At 41.7% G+C, this 24,679-nt stretch overlaps 1 protein-coding gene across 1 annotated transcript in view; it reads left to right on the top strand.

Annotated features, from left to right (window-relative positions):
* The window catches only part of LOC109470741 (short transient receptor potential channel 3-like), a 37,376-nt gene extending 15,097 nt beyond the window's left edge, over positions 1-22,279 (top strand). The window contains exons 3-13 of the mRNA XM_019769806.1: positions 6,817-7,005; positions 8,516-8,680; positions 13,609-13,822; positions 15,365-15,589; positions 19,093-19,357; positions 19,604-19,675; positions 19,931-20,054; positions 20,297-20,551; positions 20,961-21,023; positions 21,398-21,473; positions 21,981-22,279. Coding sequence (XP_019625365.1) covers positions 6,817-7,005; positions 8,516-8,680; positions 13,609-13,822; positions 15,365-15,589; positions 19,093-19,357; positions 19,604-19,675; positions 19,931-20,054; positions 20,297-20,551; positions 20,961-21,023; positions 21,398-21,473; positions 21,981-22,177 — 1,845 coding nt within the window. The 3' untranslated portion in view covers positions 22,178-22,279. The remainder of the gene's footprint in view (positions 1-6,816; positions 7,006-8,515; positions 8,681-13,608; positions 13,823-15,364; positions 15,590-19,092; positions 19,358-19,603; positions 19,676-19,930; positions 20,055-20,296; positions 20,552-20,960; positions 21,024-21,397; positions 21,474-21,980) is intronic.
* Positions 22,280-24,679: the final 2,400 nt, after the last annotated feature.

Below are 24,679 nucleotides of genomic sequence, written 5' to 3'. Positions count from 1 at the left end.
CAATTAAGTTGTTGCATGAATAGTAGGGGCTCCTCCTGAATTATACAGTTCTAGCTTTGTGAGTGTTCAGCTGATTACAATAGCTGGTGCTTCTGCCTGAGTTCTCAGATCTCTAAGAGTAGTGTGCCTGGCTAGAAACGCGAACCGTAGCGAAGCCGCATTGAACTACGAGCTGTCGATAAAAATAACGCATTACACTTTCTCTCAAGCGTGGCGCTTCAAGTTCAAACTGTGGACTGTTTTAACTTTTAGTAGCCGAACATATAGCGCTCGCCCTGTGTCAATTTGCGCCGGTTTTCGGCATTACCATCAGTGTAACGGCTGAATCAATATTTGCACGAGCACCGTATAGAACCGGAAGACCTGCGCCACAGAGATAGCGGATATATCACCACCTCTGCTGTCTGTACAACTGGGATCACTCTGTCAGCATCCTAACATCAACTGCCACGATAACTGTTGATAAAACGCACAATTAGGAGCACAGACGCTGCGCAGAGCTGCGGGAGGGAATTGTGTCGGTAACCCGATCTGTTCTGATCAGCCTGAGATGTTTCGGCGTTATTTTGACACGTAGATTGTGAAGGGAACAAAACAAACAAGACGCTGCTCCCTGATGGCGTATAAACGCTGTGATCTACGCACATTTTGTCAGTGTCATGTATAAAATGTAGGATAACACTTAGGGTTAATTCAAATTGAAGGAAACAAGGCTTTATACTTCATTCATTGGACAACGGCAAGGTCTACACAAGGGCCCATCAACCGTCACTGGACTAGGACGGGACGGGGGGCGATACCGACTTCATCCTCATGGAGAGAATTGTGTCTGTAACCCGATCTGTTTTGATCAGCAGATGTTTCGGTGTTATTTTGACACGTAGATTGTGAAGGGAACGAAACAAACAAGAACGCTGCTCCCTGTTGGCTTATAATAGACGTTTCGATCTACGAACGGTTTCATATATAAACTGTAAGATAACACCAGCAATAACTACAATCGCACCAGCAATAACTACAAGACGTCTGATTCCTCTCGCGTGTATTGATACAAAAACTTCGTTGCTAAGTTGTTGATATGAGTATATATATACTTAGGTGCATGCAGAGCATCATAGACACATTTAGCCTTGGGTAATTGTTTACAGGGGAAATCTATAATCATAATTAGAAAAGTAACATTTGAAAAGTAAATGCATTATGTTTACCTTCACATAGCCCAGCTTAACAAATAACTGCTTTGTTTGTACTTAATTCTTACTCAAACACATTCATATATATAATGACCATGCAGAACTTCTACATAGCACATTTAACATTATGTAACCAAACACCAGTTAAAATATGCTTAGTTGAGTTTTTCCCAGTATACGGAAAATGAGTTTAGTGAACAGGTCACGCATACTGGACTGCGTTGACCATTCTGCATGCAACTGGCCGTATTATCACACCTCACTCCGCCTTAGTTATTCATCATACGGTGCTGCTTCGTCCTTCAAAAACAGAACCTGGTCAGGAGAAATCGTTACTACATAGTCAAATAAAAAGTCTGCGTAGACTACAGAATAACCGTGTGGCGTGCTCGACTCGGAACCAAGAGGTCCCGGGTTCGAGTACTGCCATGCCACCGATCTTGTGCCCTTGGGAAAGGCACTTTACTAGACTTTCCTCACTTAACTGACATGAATATTGTATTGTCCTGTATTCCTCTTCTGCGTTGGTGGGGCATAGAATAAGTTGATATGACTTGAGTGTGCTGCCAACCGCTGACTTGTCCTTCAACCGTTCTTTCTGAATATAAAAAGCGAGTTGGTTTATCACCAAAGTGTGATCCATCCTTTCAGTAGACAATATCGCAAGACCGAAAGATTCTAATACTCCATAGTCCAATTTCCAACCACATTTACGGCTCTACAAATATTCCGGGCGCCGAGGAGGGGTCCTATAAATGGCTACATATTACCCAATATATCTTCTTTTGATGCATCCTTGGCCACTATCCGCAGTTAAAAACGTGTTCGTATCATTCCGTCACTGTCAAGGGTAAGCATGTATGACGCTGGTAGGAACAATAGAATAAATTAAGAAATATTTGCAGATTAAAATCCCATTCATAGCAGTACATTCAAACCCTTTTTGATACATAAAGCGTTCCCTGAAGTAGAGAAAAAGACCATATCACCGCCATGGGGTACTTCTTGTAGCTTAAATCGATGGCAAAAGTCTGAAACAAAAGTGGTGGACAGTCCACGGTGAAAAGTCGTGATTCCCGTAAAGTTTTATTTTTTTATTTTTTTATTTGCAAATTCAACAAGGACAATACAAGACAAGGTGGTGAGGTACTCTAGCTATAGCTAATTTTAGCCTCACCACCAAACATAGAATACAATTACAGTACATAACAAAAAACAGAGAACAGCAAGTGGGTGGGATAGGTCGTTAAATAGTACAAAGAAATGTTTAGTAGGCTATATAATAAATCAATCGAGTACAAACCGTTTGGTGTCAACAATATAAGTTTGAGTGGTTAGCAAGATATTACAGTTTGTATCATAGTATAAATCAGGTAATCCTCTAAGTAAAATATCACATAACAATTGTTCAGACATATTGAAAACATCAAAATCAAAGCCTACCAAATTCTGGAGATTGCTGAGTAGGGTGACTCTTTGTTGATTATATAAAGGGCAGTGTAAAAGAAAATGTATGACACTCTCCCGTAAAGTTCATATCCACTCATTCAGTAAACACTTTCATAGCGATTACTGCTATCTTTGGTTACGTATTACTTGTTGTAAACAGCGTATCATTAGTTAGAACATGATCACCCCCCTCCCCTCTTATGTGCAATATACTTGGTATAAGTGGCGCCCAACGACCTCTGCCACAATTCGTACCTGGTTATCCAAATATGATGCCATAAAACAACTTTAACATCTCGGCCTGTCGTTTAGGTGGACCAGACCGCTGTTTCAATCACTGCACTGACCAGTTGACTGGTGGCAGTAATATCCAAGTGGTTTAGATACAACAGGAGGGAAGAGTAGAATTTGATCATAACAAAAATGCGAGATTCCATAACCTGTAATCAAATTGTCTCCTTTGTAGGTTTCTGGTGTCAGTATTCACTGTGCACCTCCCTGTTTTAATAGTGCGCCTATGAATACTTTTATACAATTTTTTTTGTTTTAGATTGTTTCATATTCACGTCAAGTCGAAGTAGTTTGAATTCAGAGTCAGCAGAAATGGCAATCTTCTATGCGAGTGTGGTAAGAAAATGGGTGTAGTTAGTCAAGGCAAAGCCGCAATCCTGGCAGGCACCGGTGCGGAAGCTAAACTTGGCACATCCAGACTGATCTACGACCGCTCCGATGCCGCAGTATCTGAAGTGGAAGAGACAATCTGACCCACCAATCCTACCGTCACGATGGACACTGTCTTACATTACGTGATTCATCTATGGAGCAATGGAACTCTTAAGCCCTTTTTTTATGGAAGGACAACCAAACTAAAAATAGCAGAGAGTCAGTTGAAAGACCATGCGGGAGTTGACCCATAAAATTAAGGGTGCACCAAGTGACATATACTAGTACTTGGTTTTGATGGACGCTCGATGAACTTACCATCTCTGCCAGAAGCAATGTAACTCTTAAGCCTTATCTGAACATGCGAAGATCCTCCATATGACTACAGGCCAGGACGTGGCTGTGATAGCAGCAGGTGCTAGAGTATTCATGGATTATCATTTCCACTGGCGATCTAAGCTTGCTGGTAAAACATGGTACTACACTTCTAATAGCATGTCTTTAAATGGTGAAAATGCGGCAACACATAAAATGATGCTGTTAAAAATTTACCCTGATGAATATTCTGCCGGTATCGACCGGTTAATCTCCTCTCTGGCAATAATGAATATGTGGTAAAATCGCCAACGAACCGTGAAAGAACGTGGCTGATTGGTATGGCTAACGTACACTGATAACGATTCCATGGGCTGATTCCACTTGCAGAGAGGCCTAACGCTGTACATAAAAGGTCTATAGATATATTTGTAAGGTATAATATGAGGCGACATGGTAGTAGTTCCCTGTAGAGGCATAATGAATACCGAAGTGAACTATTTCATCTATATTTGGCCAATGATCTGGAATGGTAACAGTTATGGAAATAAAGTGGATCATTAAGCAACAAAACATTAAGACAAAGCCAGTTCAAAACAGAACATAGCCTATAGCATTAACAACAAAAATCAAATCAATATGGTGGAATACGCAAAATATATAACATAACATAACATAACAATGATCAAAAGTAATGAAATTATTAGATCTAATCAATAACAAAAAGAAATCACTCACTATCACATTAAGTCAAAACATCACTAATACAACAAAAAGAAAACTCAGATTATATAGCCTGGATTTCAGGCTATTGGAGGAGGCCACCAGGCAGGGGCAGCTCTTCGGCACCAGGTCTAACATATACCCCCGGAGAATCATCACTGGGGGGACCTGGTTGGACTGGTTACCAGGCCTAATTTACCTGCCGAGACTCTTTCGTCCACTCTGCAACTAATTCTGTAGAGGACGAAAGAGACTAAATTAGGCAGCTAAATTAGAGTAACCAGGTTAGGATTGGCAGGCGATGCAGGGATAGAGGCTCACAGTGGCACTAGGAGACAGAAGTATGGTTATGTAAATGCATAAGTTCAATGAACTTTTCTTTAAAGAGATATGAAGTGGCATGTTAAAACACAACTCTATGAATACCAATGCTGGTAGAGCTGCAGTAACATAGATTGTCTCGGTGACAGAAAAACATGTCGCCAACATGTTGACAGGCATTTCAATACTGTAATTCACTTTACGTTCACATATTCACAGAATTATATATTCAAAGTGGCGACAGGTGCAGGAAAGAGAAAGTCCAGGAATTATTTGGTAACTGTAATGATAAGTTCACGGTACATAAGTGACAGTGAAAACAGTGAACATATGAGTACAGTGAAAAAAATCAGTGATTACAGTATTACCATTTGCAGTCGTCCTACATACCACTCTTCTGATGTATTGTAAAGTAAAACGCTTGAATAATCAACAACCACTTACTTTACAGAAGAACAAATCTTTGGATACATCTCTATCTGACTCGGATTCACCTTTCGTATGCTAGCTAATGTTGGACCTCTTTTCATGACCAGAGCCCCGATCACCCGTTTGTAGCTTCAGGACATTATTACGATTTCCCGAGAGGCTGCACAGTTGAAGATAACAATTTACCGCATACTCCACACACGTCCATTCAACCGGAGCAAAATTTGTAACGACAGAGAAATGCTTGAATATAAAGTACGATAATCCCATAGTCTTCTTGCCAGTATTAAACCCAATGTATACATAGTGATAAGAGTTGTGTAACATGTTTGCAGTATGCAACTTCTAAAGACCACAAAGGTTATATTATCCAGGTGACATGATTGGTAAAGGTCAGATCAACCAAGTTATGTAACAACGAAGGTCATGCAGCAAATTAACTTTATGAAAGCCAGGGTATTCTCCACGTCTTCTGCACCGGCATCTTCCATAGCTATCAACAATTCTGGGTATCAAGCTATCATAGGTCAGTGTCAAATAGAACGGATAACACTTAGGCGCATTTCTTGTGAGGCTTTTGGACAGAACTCAGATTTGAAATGTTTAATTATACGAGAAGACTACTTTGCTGTATATGTGAACTAACTAAATACAACTGCCATCTGAAAAGCACGTCAGTCTTCAAGTTGTACTTTCTTTTTTTTCTCACTGTCATTGGAATTATTTTCACTCCAGGCAGATATAGTTATAACTGGCAAAATCTAGTTGGTTCATAGGCAGGAGAAAGTGCCACGACAGCTCAATTAGCGTATTTGTACATCGTCCGTGAATCCAATTTTTTCTTTCGACTTTTACGTCAGTCGAATAATTTCACTACAGTGTCACTGCTATGACAAGTTGTACAAAAGCTAAAGGTACTAGTAAATGCCACGACAAATTGTTTCCCAAGATTCTGCAATTATCTCTTTGATAAATGGCAAGTCACTCTTAATGCATGCTCGTGGATAGTCTTTGGTGAACAATATCATCACGTTGGTACACATATAAAGTTCTTTGTCGCACAGCCAAAGGTGTTTTAACACTGAGAAGGATTTGGTAGTCCTTCTGATGTACCTTCCCGAAGGCAATAGTCACTAGCTACAGGTCCCAGTGCTAATTTTAACGAGTGGCATTGCACTGAGAAAATGCGGTCCCAAACTTGACTATGCTTGTATGCCCGTCACACAATATTTCATTGATTTCATTGATACTATTATTTCAAAACTCACCATAGTCCTTGTCATCCTGGCGGACGATCAGTTCACTTAATGTTTGTGATGTGCAGCTAACCCAGCCCTGCGTTTGCAGGGCTTGTCGCAGGTCACACATGTGAAGATTGATTGTAGGCATGGCTCGGTTCTTTTCTGCCTTCTGGCTTTTTAAGTCTTTGCTACGCAGGTCACTTTCAAGACTTTCAGTGCCCTTCTGAATTTCTAAACTGGTTATGTGATTAAGGATTAAAGATTCTCTAGCAGATTCTTTAATCTATTGTTTCATTTACTACTTGCAGTGTGAATACAAACAGTTGAACAAAGAGTACAAGGATTGAATATTCTCTAGCAGATCCTTTCATCTAATGTGTCTTGCTTTTTGCAGTGTGAATACAAACAGTTGAACAAAGAGTACAAGGATTGAATATTCTCTAGCAGATTCTTTCATCTAATGTGTCTGTTATTACTTGCAGTGTGAATACAAACAGTTGAACAAACAGTGTAAGGACTTCGTGGTGGGTATCCTGGACCTGTGCCACAACACGCAGGAGGTGCAGGCCATTCTCAATACCAGCCCGGACGACGAGGAGGAACGGGAGACGACGTCAGCAAGACCCGGCCTCAGCAGGTTAAAAATCGCAATCAAGTACAAAGTCAAAAAGGTCAGTTTTTTATATAATGTGCTATAGTGAGCAATACCCACTGATTGTTCATACACATGGTAAGAATACAGTTTAGTGCGCAATCAGTGGCTCACAGCTACCAAGTGTTCTCATTTACAATAAAGGAGGTGTCGATAGGCTCTAACTTTGAAGGACTGCAGGCCGTTGTTGTTGATGTTACCCACAATGGTGTCTGGAAGTTGGTTCCAGATCTGAACTCCAGTGTGGATGAAGGTCCGACCGGTGGAACTGGTTCTAGATACATATATACAGTTGTATACCATTCATTTTTATGTCTACCGGAGGAAATTATACTATCATGAAAGTTCATCTGTGTTGGTAGTTACATGTTTAGCATTAAAACCTTTGATCAAAACACAAAAAAGATCTCTCACCTAGAGCTTTCGACCAGTCACTCTGGTCTTCCTCAGTAGACTGACCCAGTGAGGCTTGTCACGTGGCTTTTTTGAAGTGTGACGTCAACACTGGGTCAAAGGTATCTGGTAGGCGAAGGAAAACATATTGCCCTCGCTCTGTTTCTTTTTCTTCCGTTCCAAATGTAATCACAAGACATGGTAACGGCACACTCAAGTTTTCAACGTATTTTTATGCCGCCACCAACACAGAGAACAATACTCATTTTCTCCTGAGTGAAGTGAGGAATGTCGTGTTAAGTGCCTTTCCCAATGACACAAGATCGGTGACGTATAGCGGGATTCGAACCCGGGACCTCTGAGTCGAACACTCTGCTGTTGCGCTACACGGCCCAAGGAAAAATACGATCTTCCCATCCTTGTCTGTTTTCGTTCCTCAAAGTACTTGCATTACATAGAGAATCACTGGATTGCTCATAATATGATAACAAACGCCCAAACCTATTTACCAGTCTTCCAGTGTGCTCAAAAGAAATTAACACATGTTGATCCTATCGGTAAAATTCAATTATACCGAAGGAGTTGATCAAAGAGTACAAGTTGGTAAATACATTAAAATGTTTATATCATGTAGATAATGCAAACTCTACTTGATAACAGAAGGTGCATATGCATTTGCACATTGTACCTTGCATTGAGCTTGAAGATGTGCAACAATTATGAAAGAAGAATGAATGTATACAATATGCCATCTGTTTACTGTTGCTTGTGTTGTTGCTATAGCTACTGCTATTGCTAAACATGTGTGACGGTGACGTTCATTGAAACAGTATACATTGTATGAATGCTTAATTATTCGGAGTATATACTTAAAATGTATAAAAACAAATGGTATACAGTATTCAGGCAACAGCCTCGCAGGCTACTCTCTAAGCAGAGGTTTGGGTTTTAGTTTGGCGTGTTTTTAGGCTTTTTTTATCGTTTTTTTTTTGCACTGGATTTTTTACACCAACCCAACATAAAAAAATTCCAGTGCAAAAAGGAAACCCCGATAAAAAGTCTAAAAACTCAAACCTTTGCTTGGAGAGTATCGCAGGCAACCATTTAAGTTTGTTTGTTTGTTTGTGTTGATGCAGTTTGTAGCTCACCCCAACTGCCAGCAGCAGCTGGTGAACATTTGGTACGAGGGTGTCGAAGGGCTCCGACAGAAGCCTACCAGCATCAAGTGCCTTCTCGTGCTCAGTGTCGCCGCCTTCCTCCCGTTCCTGGCGGTCGCCTACTGGATCGCGCCCTGCTCAAGGGTAAGCTAGCCTTCTGTGCAGGCCTCCGGGTGGGTGGGAGTTTTGATAGTGCGTTTTGTAGAGTTTTTAACGCGTTCTTTTGCCGGCCATCCTACAACCAGCTGTTCAAAGGTTTGTACCTGCCATGGAGCCTGCTTGCCTTCTCTGGGCGGCTGGTGCTGGTTGTAGGATGGCTGGCAGAAGAACGCGTTAGAAATTCTACAAAACGCAGTATCAAAATTCCTACCCGCCCGGAGGCTGCACAGGAGGCTAGGGTAAGCAACGAAGCATCTTCGGTTCTTATAACTGCGTCATTAAACAAATACTAGTACATTTAAGCAAGTGCACGCATGAGATTAACAATAGCGAACATAACTTACTGAAGGTTTTCCAGTATACATGACTCCTAACAAGCAAGTCTTTGTAACTTAAAAATTCGTTCTTTTCGAGATTAAGTTGTCTGACATTTATCAAAACTTTTTGAGTATTGGTTTCTTACATAGGCGCAGATATAATAGTAGTAATCAGTATGCGTACCAATCACTATAGATTACACTCACAATCAACTGAATAGCTACTGAATCCATCGCTTCGTTTACGTGCAATTACAAGGTGTTACATAACCATCTATGACAGCCTGTCAAACAGAAAATTTCATTCTTTATTAGTCCTAATGCCGTGAACAAGGTTTTAATCAATGCAGTTCATTATAACGCAACTAGCTCCAAGGCGGTCATATATAGTTATCAGGTAATAACCACAGTGCTTAGTAGCATGCGGAATCGTGCATGTCCATCCATGATTGGAAGTTGCAAGTATAGCCATAGTTGGTTTTATCCAATACAGTCGATCCGCAAAATAACATAGCAGCAATATAAGCGGAATCTGAGCAAATGCACCCATCCGCAGTTGATGATGTGGAATATTGTGCCTTATTTGAGAGAATCAAGTTGAACATCACTGCAATGGTTATGTTACCAGTATACGCTGTTTCTGTATCTGTATAGCCGGTATAACCGCCCTTCGGCGTAACACACCAACTTCGCAGGAACGCGGCGCAGCGGCAGCTAGCTGTATCACACCGAACGATCTGTTACACTCAATCTTTGCACATTTAATTGCAGGTGTTGTTTAAAGCTGTCTAGTAATGATGCCCCAACTGTGCTTGGTGGCAACGAGTTCCACTCTACGATATAGTTTTTGGCACCTTAATTCTTGGCTGATAACTCTGATATTTAAAGGCATAACTGTTTCTTCTTCTTTCCTGGGCTGGTATCAGATACTTAGTGGTTGGTACTGTCATCAGTTCATTAGTCATTTTATACATCATGCATAGTCTGGACATTTTGCGTCTGTCTTCCAGCGACCCCCACTGTGGGTTTCTTTTCTGTACGCTTACCCGTATGCACGATGCCGCGTTAGGTATGCAGTTTTCATTCAACATTCGATCTAAGACTAGAATAAAGCCGCAAAGCCATTCACGCCCGACTGCTGCCGAAACGCAAAGGCCAACCAACATATGAAAAGCGGAGGTCAAACCAATGGCGGATGTATTACATGTACGTGGCTGCTCAATGGGCTGTTACGTGTTACTTCTAGAGACTGGCTGATGTCGCGATCAAACGTTAGGGGTGGGAGAGGGGAGGGCGATCTTTTTCTTCTGGTTGGGATGAAAGATGAAATCCCCCAGCCGTATTAAAAGGCCATGTTGGTTTGATAATATGGATAACGTCCGCGCGCGCATGAATTTTCATCCGTTTCCAAAAAAAAAAAAAAAAGGATTCGACCATACTATGTATCGTACAAAGCAGCTGCAAAATGAGAAAATGTATGCCGTAAATTGCAAAAAAAAATATTGAAAACGATACTAATGTTGAAGAATCCCAAAATCAATTCCAAAGGAAAAGAAGAGAATGTAAAGAAAGAAAAATCCATTATTCACCATACCATACTCTGTGTGTTTAGTCATTTGTTCAACCTTCATGACCACGCAGATTTCATGATGAAGTCAACTTTTTTAAAACTCTTTTTTTGTTCGCAGGCTCGCGTCAGTTTTGGGATTCCCAGAGGATGTCATCCATATATAATGAAATAAGCATGGCCTAGCCGATGAGTTGCCTCCGCCTGATATTATAAATCGTAGTAGTGCTGTCGTTCAGTTGGATTGTTCCCGTGGGCATACTGTCATGAAGATATCACGTTCCTAGATGAGATTGAACCGTGTGTAAGTACTAGTATACCACCTATAGGGGGCCTCAGTCATTGAGTTTGATTAGTACCACGCGACATTGCCGATTATCGCTAGCGGGGGTCATGGAGGGTAAGTGAATGGGTGTTGGCGCCACACTGCTGCCTTCTCCGCGCATTGATGGCCGGCAATCGACAAGCCCCAGACAGGGATAACAGGCTTTTGAAAGCTTTCTGAGCGATGTTTTTAGTTTTGATGTACAATACGAGGCGTATACCACAATGTGTTGGACGTGCTTTGTAGGAGTGGGGGTGTGGGCGTAGGGAGGAAACTGGCTATTTGACCCAAAGCCAAATCACTCACATATAATATAGTCTCTACCTGACTAACTACGCTGGCTATATAGGAGAATATTTGCTAGGGTAGTTTGGCCGCCTTGTAGATTTGACTGGGCCGAGGGAAAGAAACTACCTCCCCGCGGCCGGACTCCCTTGGCCCATTTTATTCTCTTTTTTTTGCCGAATTCTACGATCCGTATTCCCGTAGAAAGGCCTGGTGGAACCTACATATCATAAGCAATTACCGGGATACGACTGTAGCTACTAGTATATCCTGTGTCTTGATGAGGCAGTTTTTAACCGACGTTTTGGCTTTTGGCTACCAAAATTGTCGTAATGTACTGAGACGAGAGGCAGACGTCGAGTGCATTACTGCCATTAGACATGTTTTGTTAACGCAAAGCCCATTTCCGCGGTTCGACCGTGAAAGCCTGCTATTGATTAGCAGGACTAAACGTTTGTGAAAATCTTGGCGAATTAGCCAGAGAGGATTTCACGACGGGGTGTATTTTGGCGCCGCCCCAAATTTCAACTTAAAGAACCCAAACGGAGAGGTGCCTTCCATGTAATCAATATAACTTGGCATCCACGTACGTGTGTTTCTGTATGTAGCTGAAGTTCATCGACATTCAATTGCATTTACTAGTTTTAAAAATTCCAAGACAAAAGCCAAGAAATCCACTGTATTAACCCAAAGTACACGTATGAAACTCTGACTGGGTCATAAGAAATACTATGAAATAGTACACATTGTAGTTTTTTCCCCCGTAACATTGAGTTCCTGTATGTAAATGAAGTTTATGGACATTCAACTGCATTTACTAGGTAAAAAAAATTCCAAGACAAAAGCCAAGAATTCCACTGCGGTTTGTACATTTTTGTTCAACCGGGCCTGAATTAACCCACAGGACACGTATGAAACTCTGACTGGGTCATAACAAATACTTTGAAATACTACTTATTGTAGTTTTTATGTGCTATTTTCTTATTGCATATAGACAACATAGCCGGCCTAGTTGAATTACCCCCGTTTTTTTAACTGGGCTAATCAGAAAACAGCCGAAGACCACCAAACCCCCAGTTCTATAAGCCTGCTACGGAGGCTAAGCACTTGTGGCCACAGCTCCATTCTCCATGACTGTCCAATGAGCAAGATATCTCCTGTTAAAAAATAAAAGCGCGTTACGTACACGAAAATGACAAGGATTTGAACTTGGTGTACACTTATAGAGCTCTATGGCTTTTTAGTCATACCCTTAAATGTGAGTTATACCACCCGGGTGAGGTCTACTAATGCCTTGATACACCCTGGTAATACAGTACACGTCGTAATAGTTAACACCACTGGTAGTTTTGTTGCCACTCTCTGAAAAAAAAACAAATCCACAAAGTTTTTCACATCCGCACCTGCACACTCATTACCTCCCCACAGAGGAGCAGACGTCAGTCGGAAGAAAGACCAGAGTGATAATGAGGTGCCGAGCCGATGTAGGTCTCGTATTCACACACTAATCATCAGAGCGCTATGCGCAACAGTAGTTCGGTTTCATCCTTAATTGGACTCCCAAGGTCTCGCGGGTTTTGTTAGAAAGAGGGAAATCATCACCTAGGCTTAGAAAGACCCTGAACCGGTACGTGGGTTGTAATCACGGATGCATAGTGTGCTTAACTGGTCAACATTAGAGCATTCTGATAACACAAAACGAGGGCATGAGATAGCGCTAAACACAAGCAGACTAGATAGATGGGAGAAAGATATAGACACCTGTACTAATATAGGTGATTATAACTGTAAGCAATGTGTGGCTGGGTAACAGTGATTCGAAAGATAGGATAGCTACTGGGACGACTTATCAAGAAAACAAGCAAAGCCTAGCTAGGGGAAAATAGTTGCGATTACAGGGAAGATAATACTTCACTCTCCGTCAATTATGAAGATAAAGGAGCACTCGTAACAACAAATGAAAGGTAATTTGTACACGGCAGTTATCTAGAGGTTTTGCTAGTGCTTATCGTATACCCTCTAGTCAGCAGCGCATCAATGAAACCTGCCCGTTGGCGCGAAGATATGGGCTTACAGTGATCTTTAATACATAGGCAATAAGTTGGCAAGTATGAGGCATTTCTAACAATTTCATGACGCAACTTACCCCGCAACTGACAAGACAAAATTCCGGAGAATCTTGAGTCTTTTATTTCTGGGTGGTACCCTAAAAATCAGCCCAGGACCCTTTCAGTAACCATGTTCCGTCAGAACTTTGGGGATTTTGCTCCATTAGGGTCAATATACATTGGGATAGTGTAGTTTCAACTCAGTGTGAAGATAAAATGACTAGAAAATCGGGTTTCCAAGCCCTAAAAACTGGATGTCTTTAAGCTTGCATGTTATCTGACACAAATGCTGCTCCAATCTCTCTCTCCAGGCCGGTAGAGTCCTCCGGAGCCCGTTCATGAAGTTCCTGGCACATGCGTCCTCCTTTGCAATCTTCCTGGTCCTGCTGGTCCTGAACTCCGCCGAGCGGTTCGAGGGCTTCTCAACCGGAAACGTCAACACGACACATCCGCCCTCCATCGCAGGCAGGGACCGCGTGGGACGATGGGAGCCCATAGAGCTGCTAGTTATTCTCTGGGTATTGGGTACGTCATGGCAAAGGGGTTTCTCTCCCTCTCCCTCTCCCTCTCTCTCTCTTTCTCTCAGTCTTTCTCTCTCTCTCTTTCTCTCTCTCTCTCTCTCTCTCTCTCTCCCTCTCTCTCCCTCCCCCTCCCTTCCTACCTCTCTCTGTGTGAGTGTGTCTTTCATAGAGCCGCTTAAGTTAGTTGTAGTTACAGGGATATCTCTGGGTACAGGGATCTCTCTCTCTCCCTCTCTCTCTGTGAATCTCTCCTCTCTATTTCTGTCTCTCCATGTGTCCTTCTCTGCCTATCTCTATTTGTCTTTTTCGGTCTCTCTCTGTCCCTTTTCGTCTCTCTGCCATCTCACATTGCCTTGTTGCAACATGATATTTCACCCTTTGATATATCACACAGTGTCGCACAAGATTTACCATATGTTACAGTGTGGTTTACTAATTACACGTGGCCTTCCTCTGATAATTGGGCATGTAATTCAACGTTGATGGTGTAATCCTACAATATCAATTTTTCATAAAGCGTATGCTGAACTTACTGCATATGCCACAGTATTGAGCCTACCGTATTCATCTGGCTCTTTAGTATGTGATCTGCGTGATTAAAATTGCTGCTTTGCGGCAGAAAATGTTGTATCGTAGGGACCATACCTGCAGAAGCTTAACCTATAGATTTAGCTACGATTCAAGAAAAGGCAAAGTGGATATAGATATTATGATAAACATGGCCACTATCGAATTCTATAGATGAAAATTATGAAGGTGAATACACTGTAGTCAACACGATTGCATCAAATGTCACGCTTCTTTGATTCAACCAGATTTTCAGCTTCCAAACTCCAGTATACCGGGCAGTCTACCTTTTAACAAACTGCCACAGTACATCAATCCTTCCATTAGATTTAACTTAAAAAAGGCATCCGCCAACTGTTCATATGATGCTCTGTGACGAGTATGTTGATTATGTTCCTTTCATCAGTACATGATATAAATATCTTTTTGTGCTATATGTGTGTGTTTTTTCATGTTATCTGTTGTATATTAAGTTTATTTCTGTATGATCCCTGGTTGGTGGGAGCGACTGTGGGAGCGGACGTAAACTAACCAGAATGGTACCCAGGCTAAACGAAATGTGCTACCATTGTGTTGTACAATGTTGTGGATGATCTGGGCCGAAGTCAAAGAGCTGTGGGGAAGCGGCCTGTAACCATAACTCTCGCGAGATCACGTTGTGAAGTGATTGGTCATTAATTATCCTGAAGAAGGCGACAGTTGTCATTGAAACTTTGATGTCTGTGTAACCCTTGTGTTGAAATAAAGTTCAAAACTAAAGTTTCCGGTTTAAAGTTAAAACTTTTGGTCCAACACAAAAATTCTCTCACCTAGAGCTTTCGACCAGTCACTCTGGTCTTCCTCAGTAGACTGTCCCAGTGAAGCTTGTCACGTGGCTTCTTTGAAGTGTTGGACCAAAAGTTTTAACTTTAAACATGTAACTACCAACACAGATGAACTTTCATGACAGTAAAGTTTCCGGTGTTACCGTTGTGTTTAGGGATGATCTGGGCCGAAGTGAAGGAGCTGTGGGGCAGCGGCCTGAAGGACTACACGTCCCAGATGTGGAACCTGCTGGACTTCTCCATGCTGTCCACCTTCCTCGCGTCCTTCGCAACCCGCTTCGTGGCCTGGTACAAGGTGTACGAGGCCACCACCTACATGAACGCTCATCCAGGGAACTACTCAGGCACGCAGTGGGAGTACTACACCAGGGAGAGATCAGGTACGGGTAGAACTCACTCACTCACTCACTCACTCACTCACTCACTCACTCACTCACTCACTCACTCACTCACTCACTCACTCACTCACTCACTCACTCACTCACTCACTCACTCACACCAAATAGTCATTAACACTGTATAGTCCCTCAAGGTTGCAGAACAAAAGGCTAAGGACCGTGCTGTCTGGAGTGAAAAAATTAAAAAATGAACAGGAGTAAGGGGCCAGCTCCGGCCTAAGCATTTAGGCAGGCATGTTTACAGAGAATTTCCTGTAGAGGAAAAAAAAAGAGAATTAACCCAAATAGTTTGACCCAAACGGTGCTTCAACGGCTTACATAGTCAGTCCTTTCATTTCAACATCTAATCTACTTTCAGCCACTGTAGTTTCCGTTGTATTAGCCTCATTTTAGGTGTGATTTGCAGTGTCTGACCCTGCTGTCTCATTTATGGAATATTCGCCATTTCGCAGATGGCGTGAGACAAGTCAGGTCCAAGAAACCACTTAAGCAGATTAAAGACAGATTTCCCGGACTATCAGGTGGTGTTTGTTATTAACGAGGAGGCGCGTAACATAGTACCCTATAGCCTGATAATGCGTGTTTAACTGTATGTATATACAATGTGGTAGCAGCTGGCGTTGCAAAATAGTAAAAGTCTATGCTGTGCACGTAGAAAATAAAGGGCAGCTACCCTAGTATAGCCGTTTCTACGTCTGCAAACTTGGCACGGATTCAGACATGTATGTCATAGTAACAAATCACAGAAGATGAATAGGACAAAGAAGTGTAGTCTTAGTTACAAACTTTTATCCAACGCATACACAGGACCGTGTTCACTATTCTTCATCAAGAATTTGACCCTCTGTTCCAACGAGCACCAATTTTAGGGACGTGTACGTGACGTCAGCATTGGGTCAAAGGTGACCAGAAGTCGATACCTGCCACCGACCGATGTTGAGCCAAATCATTGAGCTGTCACATACGTGAGACGTCAGGTGCTTAAGGCTAGGGTTAGGGGTGGTATCAGAGTTAGGGTTGGGATCATTGTTAATGGCTAGGTTTAGACTTACAATTGGGGCTAGGTTTGGTATAGTCTCCCACATCACGACCAAACCCCTCCCACCCCTTGTCTCAGGTATATTGGAAACCCCCAAGTAGTGTCGGAGTCATGTATTTGGCAAGATCTTGTAAATGGCTTGACACCGGGTTGAACACGAGTTGTACCAAACATGTCGTCTTTTAGCCTCTATCAGTCACCGCGGATCGCTGGAAAAATAGTAGAAATTGGCCGAAATAAACTGATAGTATGCCAGAGAACATCCCGGGCCATAGGAGATCCACGGGTTGCGAATTGGATCTTCTATGGCCCGGGATCTTCTCTGGCATACTATCCCTTTATTTCGGCCAATTTCTACTATTTTTCCAGCGATCCGCGGTGACTGGTAGAGGCTAGTCGTCTTTGACACAGGGCGTGTTGAAATGTACAAAACACTGTGTGCAGCATTGTAACACGGTGACCCACTGAACCACACACAAAGTCGCCATGTATACAGAATGCACCGAACCCACGTATCAAGTTCGTTTATAAAGGTTAATACAGGTCAATCACATGATGGATACACAGACAGTCGGGTATGACAGTGGAGCGCGTAGGTTGCTGGAAGGTTAACTCGTATTAAGTAGGGTTAATAGATGAGGTGACAAGCGATTCTGGTTGCTTTTTGGCAAATAGAACAGAAAGAGAGTTGTGATTTCTTGAGCTTGATATTTGTCCTATCATGGGCCGGGACTTTGACGAGTAGTATTAGAAAACTACTCTCCTCTTAACATCTGAAAACCCACAAATTACAGAAAAAGTGGGATCCTTTGTCTTCCTCTGTCTTAAAAAAAGAAGTCAAACCCAGTAGTTTTTACTAGTAGTTTCTTAGTAGTTATAAGTAGTTCTATGTGTACTAATTATCCGTTTTTTTTTTATACCAAATGTTTCTTCTGTTCCTGCGATTAACCCTCGGGCATAAAACATTACATTAACGCATCTGCATGAAAGATAATTGCAGTTTTAACTTTTGTTCATAATTGTATTGGATATGACAAGATGGTAGGTGTAATACTAGTATAGCAAGACGCCTCCGCATGGGTAATTATACAGGTTGATCAATGGCATGTCGTGAATGATGAAATGCATTTGCAGATTGATGAATAGTGCATCGAGTGATATATCGCGACCATCGAATGGTTTCAGGGTGGCGACAGGATTTATGGGCGGACTGTCGGTGGCTGTTATTGAGAGATAAGCCCTGATATCTGCACACGCGACCGCCGGGAGATATACCAATGGATAAAACCATCGTAATATCTTGGTATCCATCTTCTCGTGTGTGTATGGAGAGACCCTTTGGCTTGGGAATCAGTACGAACCATGTAGCATTAAAGTATGGCAACAAGGTCTAGACTGTTCAAAATGTCCTTCTTAAAGAAGAACGCTTTTGGGTCCGGGCAAGCATAGAAGCGGATTACCAGCTCGAAACAGAATCAGATGATACAAGCTGTTTCAACGCGGAATTGGAGACCAAATGGGTTGACCTTTCCAAAAGGGTGATCTGATCAATATTATTTTAGTTTTCGTTTCAGTTTCAAAATCCTTGCAGAGCACTACCGGGAGATATACTATTGGATAAAAGCATCATAATATCTCGGTATCCATCTTCTCGTATGTGTATGGGGAGACCCTATGGAACTTAATATGAATCATGCAGTATTGGAGTTCACCAATGCGGTTAATTGGCCATTCCAATAAAGGACGATCTGATCAATATTCTTTCAGTTTCAGTTTCAGTTTCAAATTCCTTCCAGTACCATACGACTGAAGAGACCACTGCTGGGAGATATACCAATAGATGGACGCATCGTAATACATGTATCTCAGTATTAATCTTTCCTTATGTGGAGACCCTATGGCACTGGACTCAGTGCGAACTATGTAGTATTAGAGTTGAACAGTGCGGTTGGCCTTTCTTTAGAAGGACGATCTGATCAACATCGTTTTACCAAAATTCTTCCAGTACAATTCAACATAGGTAAATGTGGCCCGGTGGGAGCGGACGAAAGCCAAAAAGGCTGACACTCAGGTTACGACACAGGAGAGTATGGCACCGGTACCAAAGATATCATGAGCGCCACTATGCACAGATTGAGAGTACTGCATCACAACAGATCCAAGTTATTGAAATCCTTTTCCCGCGGAGCCCATATATGACATATATGGGGTGCACATACAGTACCATCCATATAGTGTCCTGTATATGTACGGTTTGGGGTATTTCTCGTGCAACGCATCACACCGCAGCAAAACGCAGCGAATGCGGAAGTAACTATGCCACCGCAGGGCAAAAAAAAACAAAACAAACAACTTAGGTGTCTATGACCAAATCATTGATTCATATCGTGTAAAATTACCAGCAGGACAAGGGTTATTAAATGACAACTGTGCTTTCTTGTTTCAGACCGGAAGTACTGGGTAGCCTCTGACCCGGAACTGATCTCCGAGGGCCTGTTTGCTGTAGGGATTGTGCTGAGCTTCTCCCGCATCGCGTACATCCTGCCCGCCAATGAGAGCATCGGGCCCCTGCAGATATCCCTGGGCAAAACCATCCTGGACATCCTCAAGTTCATGGTCATTTTCTTCCTGGTGTTCACCGCGTTCATGCTGGCCATGTTCCAGCTGTACTCGTACTACAGAGGGGCCAAGGACCACGCTGCGTTTGTCACGTGAGTTTAGTAACATAGTAACAACCCTGTTGCAATTGCATGGGCGATATAGACATTCCTACATTCTATATGACATACTACTAGTATATAATATACTGAACATCATTGCCACTAGTACCAGAAATATAGAAAGTATTATACTTTGTAAGTTTGTTGTGTCATAAATGCGTATAAGTCACGAACATGATAATGTACTACAGTTGACGCTACATGTAACCTTTTTCATGTGACATGTTTTTTCTTCAGTTTGGAGGAGACGTTCAAAGCTCTGTTCTGGTCAATGTTCGGGCTATCTGAGGTGAAAGGTGTCCATCTAAGGTACGATTTAAATAAAACCCAACGCAAATATCGTTTGTGCACGGGAAGACCCTCTCTCTAATGTGTCACTGATGAAAGGTAGTGGATGCTACCTGAAACATCTGACCGTTTCCAAAATCATATATTGAGTAACTGTTTTTGGCGTCTTAAGTCTCTCTTATCATAGGTAACTGCCAGACTTTCGGGACTTTTGTTTCTTAAAATGCACACAGCATTTTCGGTCTGATAACATGTTGTTTGACCTTTTTCCTGTAGATATGACCATAAGTTCATTGAGAACGTTGGGTACATCCTGTTCGGAGCCTATAACGTCATCACGGTGGTGGTGCTGATCAACATGCTGATCGCCATGATCAGCAACTCTTACCAGGAGATCGAGGTGAGTTCCTGTTCTATAGATACTCATATGAATAAACGAACGAATCAATCAATCAATCAAGTTTTACTTGTCTTCAAACTTTCATAGATTCATTCACCTTCAGCAATGAAAGACAATAGGTGCTCTCTGAAACGTCTGATTCTGAGACCCAATAGTTTTAGTGTTAGTATTTGTATATATGAAGGCGTTATATATTTGTACATACGGTCACTTACAAACATCCCTTAACGTCTAACCCACAGGACGACTCTGACGTAGAGTGGAAGTTCGCGCGGACCAAGCTGTGGCTGTCGTACTTCGAGGAGGGCATGACCATGCCGGCTCCCTTCAACCTCATGCCGAGTCCCAAGACGTTCTTCTACATCATCGTCGGCGTCAAGAACCTCCTCTGCGACCTGTGCAGCTGCCAGAGGAAGAAGAAGAAGATGATGAGAAGATACGACACCGAGTCACGGATGACCCGACGGTCCAACGGTGCCACGGGATCTCTCGGAAGTGTATGTAGAGTAGAGGGTTCAAACTATTGAGGTGGTGAAATCGACCGGATTGTATGTATAGTTGGTAAAACAGATTAGGGATCAAGTATATACTACAATTTAAAGGGTGGCGAACTGGGAATGTTAACACTATGTATACCCCCAACAAATCCTCTGTTGTCAGCTTGCCGATGAAGATACGGTTGTTCATAGTTAAAGTATATCAAAATAACTTTGATCAAATTTTATACGCTGAGATTATTGAGCAATTTTATACGCTGAGAAAATTGCTCAATCATGCTATCTTCAGTGCACTATGATCATCTCTTCATGTTAGGTTTTCTGTCAATAAGAGACTTAACGTTATACATCTTCGGTCATAAAATATTTAATAATCTAACTCAGTCCATCCGATTTTTCTTTGTTTCAGCTTGACAACAGTTTCCCCATGATGAACTGCATTCGGTCAATAGACGCGCCTTCAGAATACCAGGTAAGCTGCCGAATACTGACGTTCCTAAAATAAGTTATGCTCTAGTGTTGTTAGGGTGCATGGAACATGAAGTGTCCATCGCAAAACTGTTTATTGACCCTGAAGCTTTGAATTGTTTAAATGAATGCTCTGGGGTTGGTTAGTGAAAAATTTGCATTGCTTTTTCTGTTTCCATTGTTCTTGTTAATGTAATTCCTACTATATTGATGTTACAAATCCCTATGCGTCAGCAATCGTTGGTAACATATACATGTATTTGTGACACATGTAGGGTCTCCCTAGTGGCTTTATTTTAAACGCCAGTGGTGTTTTTGTTCTAATGAAATAATACTGTACTACAGAACTTTAATATAAGTGATTATGTTATGATTTAGTGCATCATGAAGAGACTGGTCAAGCGGTATATCCTCACTGCACAGCGGGCACAGGAGGAGGGCGAAATCAACGAGGGTGAGTAACCGAGTCAATCTATAACTATTACCTTTGTAAAGAATGTTATGTATTCGGTAGTGCGGTTTTGTGGTCGAGCAGCATATTAAATAAGCTGTGGATGAAGTGCCAAGAAATCCGTTATTCCCTTGTTAAACGATTGGTTGTGAATAAAAAAAAAACTTTGCCATTCTATCATTCACCAACCTGATGAAATAATTCAAGAACCTAATATGTATTTCAATATGGTTTTTTAAGTTATCAAAGAAGGTATTAGATTGGGGTCTCCTAGAGGATTTCATTGATACTGCAGCAGAACTTTTCTACTTGTTTTTTTTTACTTGTACACTGGACATCATAATTTTTAGTGTTAAATACCTCTTGAGTAAGGGGGAGGGTGACCTAGTGACCTAGGGTCTCCTGATTTTTTTCATCAAGGCAAATTAAAGCACTAAAGCGTACAGGTGTATAACTTCACACTAACACATGGAGGTGCTCTCATCAAATTGTCTTGAAATTTCCTTCCAGGCGAGCTCGAAGAAATCAAGCAAGACATTTCAAGCCTTAGATACGAGCTGCTGGAGGGCAAGGAGGACACAAACCGCCAGATCTGGTTGATTGGAAAGAAGATAGACCACTATCTAGGGGTCCCATCCCCCACCGAACAGTCTGTACACATGGGGAGTGTGGCTGGTACAACCTTCCACTCCGACCGGGACTACTAACTGCCTTGGTAACGATAGACGCCCGGAGCGAGGAATGGCGACGCGTTTGTTTCTGGATTAGAAATTAGAAAAGTCTTTTCACCTCAGATAGCCATTCATGGATTTAGATAACTGTGTTGGTTTTGGAAGACTGCTGAGGGAAACTCTGATCTCAGTATCAGTTGGCATCTTGGAGGGATTCATTTTAGACAATAAATAGACAAGTAGGATTCATACACTTTTTTCTTACATATAAATATTATATATGGAGGACAGCTGATGATATGAGCGTTTCTACTTCTGCAGACGTACTCTGGTTCATATGTCAATCTTTCTAATCATGGTAGAAACAAGTCATAGATATTATTGCAGAGATTTGGAATAACTGAATGTATTTCTCAAGACAACTAATCGGATGATGACATTATTACTACTGTGTGTATTGTTTCCGTAACATTAAGGGAATATTCTGTATAGATTCGTATAAGGAAGTGATGTAAACTCAGACTAAAGCTCTATAGTGTATAGGAAACATTTCATTTATGTCGAATAACTACCAGTTACATCTCTCTACGACTATCTTGTAACAAGACGTTAATATCTACCACAGTCTAGGATTGTGATATACGAGTTTTTACTTTACTTTTTTAACTTTCCTAGGTGGCAATAAGCCACCTCACAGTTTCAGAGTACGCATATGCGACGGTGATGCATTGTGGTCTAGGTCAGAGTTCAAGATATGACGTTACTGGACTAGACCATACTGCATCACGGTTGTAGCATCTTCGCTGTAACTACGAACTGCTGTTAATGTGGTGACTGCCAATTTTTATTAATGTTTTAAATAAACAGGTTGGATAGACTAGATTTGATGTGACAGATTCTATCCTATGTTGAACGTAATGTACAATATTGGTAACTAAAGTGATAAGATGATGGCTCCGTCATTTGTAAAAGCTGCTGCACATTTGTGTGTTTCAAGAATTCAACAAATTAACCCTTTTATTGTACTTTGCTTGCAATACAGATAGAAATCGACAAGACACCGACTATGAAAAAAGTATATGCCGTCTTTTCAGTTCTTCTTACTATAAATGACCTAAAAGTAAAGGTTGAATATTGTAAATGTGCTTACATGAAGGCAGGTCCTTCACAGCTGCTTATGTTGTTGGTCAACACATCGTTTTTGGCGACGCCTCGAGGGTGGAGGCATTTTTGTGGCGATTGCAAAATAAGTAAGAGGTATCCAGGTAGCAGAAAGCCTCTCAATATGAGCACGTGACTCTGCTGGTCAGACCTATGATTGTAACTTGTCTTAATAGGAAATTAAGATGATGTAAAACTGCTGTAAACAATACTACTTGCCCTGAAGAATGTATATCTATCTCGTAATCACAATCATTTCATGAAATAAACTACATTTCTTTTGCATGTTGTATCATACTTATAACACACAAGCAGATATTGTATGATGTTCAGATAAGCGATAGATTGTTCTTTCCTTGCCAAAAAAAATCGATAAGTCCAATTTCTTGTGTTAAAGATTACACTTTGATCTTGCTTCATGATGCTGCAGTTCGTCTTGGATTCCGGTAGATGGCGTGGTTGATCCTACCGTGGCCGACAAGTACAAAATTTTACACCGCAACTTTTGGTGTTTTACACCGCAACTTTTGGTGTTTTACACTGCAACTTTTGGTGTTTTACACTGCAACTTTTGGTGTTTTACACCGCAACTTTTGGTGTTTTACACCGCAACTTTTGGTGTTTTACACTGCAACTTTTGCTGTGTTTTACACTGCAACTTTTGCTGTGTTTTACACTGCAACTTTTGGTGTTTTACACTGCAACTTTTGGTGTTTTACACTGCAACTTTTGCGTGTTTTATACTGCAACTTTTGCTGTGTGGAAAATTTACACCCCTCCCCTTTTATAACGGACGGTCCCCCTGTCAGGTCAAAGGTGACAAAGATGGCGGCGGCCTGAGAGATGTTACCGAGAGTCACAGTGTCTACATTTGTATACGAGCGATCGCTGTTTTTGTTTACATGTAAATTATTTGAAGACATATGCAAATTCTTGGTAGGCAAATCAGCCAACTGGCACCCACTTTTTGCCTACGGTGACGTCATGGCGATCGCTCGTATTGTTCCCTAATGATCGATAACTTACCTGAGTCAAGAGTCAACACTTCATAATTGAAAATAAGTCTTTATTGCTTCATAGTACCAAGTGGTGCCACATTTGACTCCCATAGGCCCAATATTTACTCATCAAATTATTAGCGACCTTGCGAGTCCGAATTCTCTAGCTAGAAAATGTCACGTGACTCAAAGGCGGGGAAACGTGGAAGACGACTATCGCCGCATGCAAGCGTTTATGACATCATGCCACGATAGTTTAAGCTAATTACATATTTACGTCCTTCAGACAGACATCATTTCTATCATACCATGCGTCGACATCAACACGTAGCGGTGCAAACGTTACCAACATTCACTAGATAGCAACATAATTTGTAAT

The sequence above is a fragment of the Branchiostoma belcheri genome, unplaced genomic scaffold (assembly GCF_001625305.1).
Source record: "Branchiostoma belcheri isolate BF01 breed outbred unplaced genomic scaffold, Haploidv18h27 scaffold23, whole genome shotgun sequence".
Lineage (NCBI taxonomy): Eukaryota > Metazoa > Chordata > Leptocardii > Amphioxiformes > Branchiostomatidae > Branchiostoma > Branchiostoma belcheri.
Note: the sequence above shows the minus strand (reverse complement) of the source record. Positions and strands in the feature narration are given on the sequence as shown.